The following is a 6,955-nucleotide window of genomic DNA, read 5'->3' on the forward strand; positions in this document are numbered from 1 at the left end:
GCAGGCTAGAGAAAGGTATTTGCAACCTTTCCAGACCCCCTTTAAACCCAAGCCTACATTTGGGGGCTGAATCAGTATAGCTCAGTCAGTAGAGCAAGAGACTCCTAATCACAGGGTCATGGGTTCGAGTCCCCTGTTGGGCAACAGATTCCTGCATTTCAGGGGGTTGGACTAGATGACCCATGTGGTCCCTTCCAACTCTACAATTCTATGATCCAACGCTGAACCAACTTGTCTATATCTGCTTCTGGACTTCTCATCCTGCACTCGCAGTACTTCAGCTGAGGTCACACTGGCTCAGAATAAAGTTGGACCTAGTGGTTAGAGCAGGGGTGGGGGACCTGAGGGTTCCCCTTGTGCTCTTTTGCCTGTGGCCCCACTCACCAGGCGGCCCTTGGAAGGTCACCCAGTAAGGAATGTGGCCCCCTGTCTGGAAAAAAGCTCCCCGCCTGAGTTAGAAAGCAAGAGAAGGGGCGGGAGGAAGATAGAGAAGAACTGAGAGGGTCCGGGCTGCTCCTGCGAGTCTCTCTCTGCTAAGTAGCCGGGGCAGGATTCCGGTTGGGGGTCTTTCTCCGTTTGTCTGTGGCCTCCCTGCCTGCCTGCCTCCCGCTCTCCCGCCGCGGCTGGAGGTTTCCTTCTTCCTCCTCCTTCTCTTATTCTTCCCCGACTCCGGTTCCCTCCTGGCAGGGGCTCAGATCGGCGCCTTAGAAGGGCAAAGGCGGGGAGTGGGACGCCCGCTCCGTCTGCGGCTCCTCCCCATCCCACCCTGGCTGGGAAAAAGGGGAAAGGAAGGGGAATGGGGGGCCCCCGGGCTGTCAGAGCGCTGGACGGCAGCGGCGCGGCAGGGCAGGGCGATGCTCCGGCGAAGAGGAGGACGAGGACGGCCCAGGCCGCGGCTGCTGCTGCTGCTGCTGGCGCTGCTGCTTGTAGCTTGGCGGCTTCCCGGCGCCGGGGCGCAAGAGGCGCAGGCCGCCTGCGGCCCCGACGGCTGCTACGCCGTCTACTTCCAGCGCCGCAGCTTCCTGGACGCCTGGCGCGGGTGCCGGGAGCTGGGGGGCAACCTGGCCACTCTGAAGTACCCCGAGGAGGCGGCCCAGGTGGCCGAGCTGCTCCGCGATGTTCGAGGGGGCGGCGGCCACGCGCAAGGTCCGCAGCGGCTCCTCTGGATCGGGCTGCAGCGCCAGCCGCGCCAGTGCTTCCCGCAACGGCCGCTGCGGGGCTTCACTTGGACGACGGGCGACCAAGACACGTCCTACACCAACTGGGCGCGCTCGCCTAGCAGCGGCGTCGGGGGACCCAGCTGTGCTGCGCCCCGGTGTGTGGTGCTGGGCGAGCTGGACCTGCAGTGGCTCGACGGCTCGTGCACTGTCCCAGTCGACGGCTACCTCTGCCGCTTCTCCTTCCAGGGGATGTGCGCGGGCCTGGCGGAAGAGGAGGAGGAGATGGAGGAGGAGGAGGAAGAAGGAGGAGGAGGTGGAGGAGCCTCGACGGTCGCCTACAGCACCCCGTTCGGCCCGGCCAGCGGCGCCCTCCGCTACGTCCCCTTCGGCACGGTGGCTGCCGTGACCTGCGGCCGGGCGGGGCCTGCGGTGTCGGTGCTGTGCATGCAGAAGGAGGACGGCAGCGTGGCCTGGTCCAAGGACGCGCCGCTGTGCCGGGAGGCCGTCTATCAGCACAGCTGGTGCGAGGGGGACAACGGTGGGTGCCAGCAGCTCTGCCTGGACGAGGGCTCGGGCTACTCCTGCGAGTGCCACGCCGGGTACTTCCTGCTCCCCGACGGACACTCCTGCGCCTCCCACACCCACCACGACGGCAGCGCCGACGGAGACGCCTGCCGGGGCCGCCCGTGCCAGTTCGGCTGCGTGGCCGACGGGGAGGCGGCAGACGGGTACCGGTGCCAATGCCCCGCGGGCTACGAGCTGGGCAGTGACGGGCACCTGTGCGAGGACCTGGACGAGTGCGCGGAGGCGCCTTGCGAGCACCAGTGCGAGAACACCGACGGCTCCTTCGTGTGCCGCTGCCACCTGGGCTTCAGCCCGTCGGAGGAGGAGCCCGGCCGCTGCGCCGACACCGACGAGTGCCAGATCCCCGGCGTGTGCCAGCAGATGTGCGTCAACTACGTCGGGGGCTTCGAGTGCTACTGCACCGAGGGCTACGACTTGGAGCCCGACGGCATCACCTGCAGCCCCGCGCCCCACCCACCCCCGATGGCCACCGCCCAGAGCTACCGCGGAGCCGGCTTCCTACACCACCTCGACGACGGGCTGGGTTTGGAGATGGAGGGCCAGCTCGAGGACGGCGTCGAGGAAGAGGATGACAGCGATCACAACCTGGCCCTTTCAGAGCACCTCTCCGTTTTCCAGGACGCCAGAGTCGCCTCTCCGTTCTTCCCCGCAGACCCCCGCCTGGTTCCCCGCATGCTGCCGGCCACGGAACCCCCAAACCCGAAGTCGACCGCGCCCCTTTTAGACGCCAGTCCCTCCTCCCGACGTTCTCGCATGCCCCCCAACTCCACCCCCACCGCTGCTTGGGGCCTCCCCACTGCCTCCCGATCCCCCTCCCCGTTCCCCGTAACGGACGCCCCCCGAGACACCCCGAGTCCCCCTTCGCTGCTGGCGGATCCCACATCCCCGACGGCCCCGCTCCCTCCGACGATCGCTCCGCCTCCCCTCCACCGCCCTCCCGTCTCGGCTGATTCGCCTGGTGAGGAGGAGGGTCCCGCGGTGGTCGGGGGAGTCCGAGCAGCGCCCCCCACTTCTGCTCCCCCCGCCACTCCAACCCCCGACGGGGCGCCCGGGCGGCAGCGGAGGGATGACCGGTGGCTGCTGGTGGCGCTGCTGGTGCCCATCTGCGTCTTCGTGGTCATCATGCTGGCACTGGGCATCGTCTACTGCACCCGCTGCGGTGCCCAGGCCAAGAGCCGCAGCGTCACCCAGTGCTACCGGTGGGTGATCAGCTCGGCGGGCAAAGGGGCTCCCCCGACGGCCTCCAGGCCCGGCCAGCCGGCCACGTGCAGAACCAGCGTCTGAGCCCTGGGCCGGCCAGCTGCGCTGTGCCCCCCCCCCACGCCTGGCTGGCACAGAACACTCCGCTGCTCACAGCTGGCAGGAAAGCTGGATCCTCAGAAAACCAACACCACATGTGGTCAGTTATATCTGACCACAACCAGGAAACGACAGAGGCCTCTTACTTGGCTTGGAGCAACGTAGGAACCCGATCATTGGTCCATCTAGTTCAGTATTGTCTACACGGACTGGCAGCAGCTCTCCTGGGTTTTAGATGGGGGATAATTCCGGGCCTGCCTGGAGATGCCACTACGGATTGAGCCTGGAACTTCCTGAAATGTGGGGCAGATGTTCTGTCCCTGAACTACTGGGAAGAGAGCCCAGGGACCCAGGCCAGGCCAGCTGGAAGGCTGCTGTGGCAAAGAGACTCTTGACACTGGACCAGTGCTGTCCCTCCCTGGCTGGGACACAAGAGACGCCATACAATGCTGGGAACGTCTGAACCAGGAACTTTAAGAACAGGGGTCCCTCCAGATCAGCACTGGACGGGCAGCGCCTCTCCAGGGTTTCACGCAGGATCCCCCCTCCCCCTCCTCCAGGGGCACAGTTGGGCAATCTGAGACTGAAGTTGGGGGTCTTATGGGGGCGAAGCCTTCGGCAGATGGAGAGGCGTGCGACTTCAAAACGTCCTGTTGCATTTGCGCTCTCTGCCAGGGAGGCTCGCCCTTCGCCAACACCGTGGGGGGAGGCGGGGGGGCAGAGTTCTCTCTGATCTGCCACACAGCACACCCTGCTAGTTGGGGACGCACTGTCACCTCAGGACAGGGGTGCCGACTTGAATAACATATTGGGGGGCCCAGGTAAGCCTTCCCCCACAATCACAAGACGAGGCACGCACGCACCATTTGAATGGCAACACCCAGCAACTTTAGGGGAGCCCAGCCCACTCAGATATTTTATTGGGGTGGGGAGAAGTGACCTCGGGCCCCTAGGAATGGGCTCCTTTGCCTCAGGATGCCAAGGACCCCTTTAATGCCCCTGGAGTGCACACAAGCTAGGAAAAGGGGTATCTAGCTGGGGGAGGCTGGGCCCACACCAATGCCTCTTCCCCCCCACGCCACCCCCTTGTCCATCTGGTCAGAGGGGCCGGAGGGAGGAGGGACACTCTTGCGCTGAAGCCTCTGGGTCACAAGAACCCCTCTCATTGCAGGCAAAAAACTCCATGCCCTTCTTGAGTTGGGCACTGGGGGCTTGTGGGGTGTGGGATGAGGAAAAGGCCCACGCTGGGATGGGACCCCAATTCATGATTTGCACCCGCCCCTCCCTCCCGCCCCCTTTGCAAAAGAAGTGCATTCCAGACCCACGCAGTGGAGCGGGGAGGCAGATTCAGAAAGCGCACTCCAGTGAGGAGGACAGATTTTTCCCTTTGGCCCAGGTGCCAGCAGGGCGCGCGTGTGTCTTGTTGCAAAGAGGCGAGGTGTGGGGTGGAGGGTGGGGAGAAGGGAGGAAGGAAGGATGGAGGGGCCGAGGTGGGCTGGGGGTTGGAAACGCAGATCTCTGCATGCCATTGCCAGGAAAGGGTCTGCACTGATCGTGACTGCTGATGTACTTTTCCTTTGTGGGGGAATTGTTCCCCTTTGGTTATTTTTTCTTTTTCGTTTTTTTTCGTTCCTTCTTCTTTTCTTTCTTTCTTCAGTGTGTCCAATAAAAGGGCTGGCGCCTCCACCTGGCTGGAATGAGAGGAGAGTCTTATGAGAACAGTTGGTGGTGGTGGTGTGGGCGGGGAGGAAACGGGGTGGGGGGTAAGAAAGAGAGAGAGAGTGGCTGAGAGGATCCCATATTTCTAGCGCTCAGGGCAGAATTAGGTTAAGGTGACCAGATTCAGAGCAGGGAGAGTCCTCCTAGGTTAGTGGGGGGCTGCAATGGTTAGGGGGTGGCAACAGTGACCCCTTTTAGAGTCCTGGGCCAGCTGGTAGCCATTGGTGGGACATGAGGACTAGTTGGCTGAAGAGTAGTAATATGCCAAGTGGTAGGGAGATCAGGAGATCTGGGTGCTGGTTCTTTCTCTGGAAAGCAAGTGGATTCTGGTCTGTTAAGAGGAGGGAAGCGAAGCTGAGATTAGTGACCAGGGGCAGCTCATCAAGTCTGGAATTATTATTATTATTATTATTATTATTATTATTATTATTATTATATCCCTATACCGCCCTCCGCCCGAAAATCACAAGGCGGTTTACAATATAAATATGCAAAAATACATACAGTAGTAAATGGAGCTTAAGGGAGATAAAGGGATATGGTCCATGCATTCTAATGCTATATATAATATATTGACAAGGGGGGTTGGGAACCCATGGAGGAGAGAGGGACAATAACTAGTGGGCTGCTTCTTTTTTTTGCAGAGTGGGGCCAGTGGGATCAGGCTCCATGGGAGAAACAGCAGAGGAGAAAGAGGGTTGTGCCTCTCTTCCAGACCCCATAATTTCAAAATTAAAGATCTGGTTTTCCAGAAACATCGACCACAACTGACACAGCGACCTCCCAGGATCTTTCCCACGGCTTGCCCTGTTGATAGCCCCTAGTTTTGCAGAAAGGGGGGGGGGGAGTCTGGATGGTAACTTGGACCGCATCCCATCCCCCGGAGGTCTTCATCATCATTGTCTCCCATATCCACACGAACCCCTTTTCTGAAGTATTAGCAGCCCAATTAAGATGGAAGTCAGGGGAAATGGCGACAGGCTGCAAATAGGGAACAGTGGACTTGGTGAGAGTCTGTCTAAGCTTTGCACATTTGAGGAGAGGTAGTCACTTTGCTAGTGTAAAGGGACCACACAGAAATCTGGCTTTCATGGTTTGCTGACTTGCTGTGACTTCCAGGCCCAGAGAAGCCATCCTAGAAATCAAACCCAGTAAGATGTGACCCCCCCTTTTTTTTTGCAAAAACACATCAGAAGTGTCTGTTTATGTAGCTAGCTGGAGGTGAATGGAATACACTCTGCTCATGCCTAGAGGCTTTCTGCCCTTTATGATCCTTTAGCTGCTTGCAGAACTGAGCTTGCTGTTCATCACAGTTTCTGGGGCAAAAATTAGGTTCACCCCCTAGACTGTGAGTGCTGAGGGCGTGAGAGTAGCTTTTAGCAAGCCAGAGAAACTGAGATCACAGCAGATGAAGAAGCCCACCCCTCTCTTCCTATTCCCAGCCCACCCCCAGCAGGATTGCTATATCACACACACACACACACACACACACACACACACTCCTGCATGAGTCAGCCTAATCAAGTCTGGCTGTAGTTTGCATGGATGGGTGTGGTGGCAATGCAACACTTGGCCTAATTTTTGGGTGGGGGGGCTCAGTGGCTGTGGGGCACCCAACAAACTCTGGAACATGTTAACCCTTTGTGATGCTTAGAGAGGGAGATCTAAGAACTTGTTCAGCAGGAAACAATTCCTGGACCTTAAGGAAACTGAGGAGATGGGGGGATCTGTGAGGTTGTAAGGAATGTGTGCTATTAGGGGGGCGCAGATCATGCCCCTCCAAGCCCCTCCAGTTAACTCATTCCTTCGCATCCCTCCTCTTCATTGCCAGAACGCCAATATTTTCTGGAGTGTGCAAGTGCCGGGTGTCTGGGGACACTTAGCTCTCCTGCTCTGTTATTTCTCTCCCCCCACAAAACCCGCAAATATCTCCCCTTAAACCAAGCGTGGTACAGAAAACCCCCCTCCCCCTAAAAGAAATAAGAAGAAGACCCAAGCCTCTCCCAGGCAAATTCAACATGAGTTAAAGCTGATGATGTGTGGCTAGAATGAGGAGGCCCAGTTCCTGCAGTTCCTGCAATTTCTTGGGGGTGGTGTGGTGTGGGGGCACTTGGCAGGAATGTGCTTGCCTTGCACATGGTGCAGAGGGGGTTAATATCAGCCTTAGGGTGGAATGTGAGCTTTCTGGAGAC

General features: G+C 59.3%; 1 protein-coding gene across 1 annotated transcript; it reads left to right on the top strand.

Annotated features, from left to right (window-relative positions):
* Nucleotides 1-606: 606 nt before the first annotated feature.
* On the top strand, nt 607-4,746 carry CD248 (CD248 molecule). Its single transcript, XM_053368649.1, has one exon. The coding sequence runs from the start codon at nt 855-857 to the stop codon at nt 3,027-3,029; it is 2,175 nt and encodes a 724-aa protein (XP_053224624.1). The 5' UTR covers nt 607-854; the 3' UTR covers nt 3,030-4,746.
* The last annotated feature ends 2,209 nt before the right edge of the window (nt 4,747-6,955 follow it).

This window comes from Podarcis raffonei, chromosome 16 (assembly GCF_027172205.1).
Source record: "Podarcis raffonei isolate rPodRaf1 chromosome 16, rPodRaf1.pri, whole genome shotgun sequence".
Lineage (NCBI taxonomy): Eukaryota > Metazoa > Chordata > Lepidosauria > Squamata > Lacertidae > Podarcis > Podarcis raffonei.

Bases quoted from the DNA above. Each gene is read 5' to 3' on its own strand.
- CD248 (XM_053368649.1), top strand. From the start codon at position 855: ATGCTCCGGCGAAGAGGAGGACGAGGACGGCCCAGGCCGCGGCTGCTG.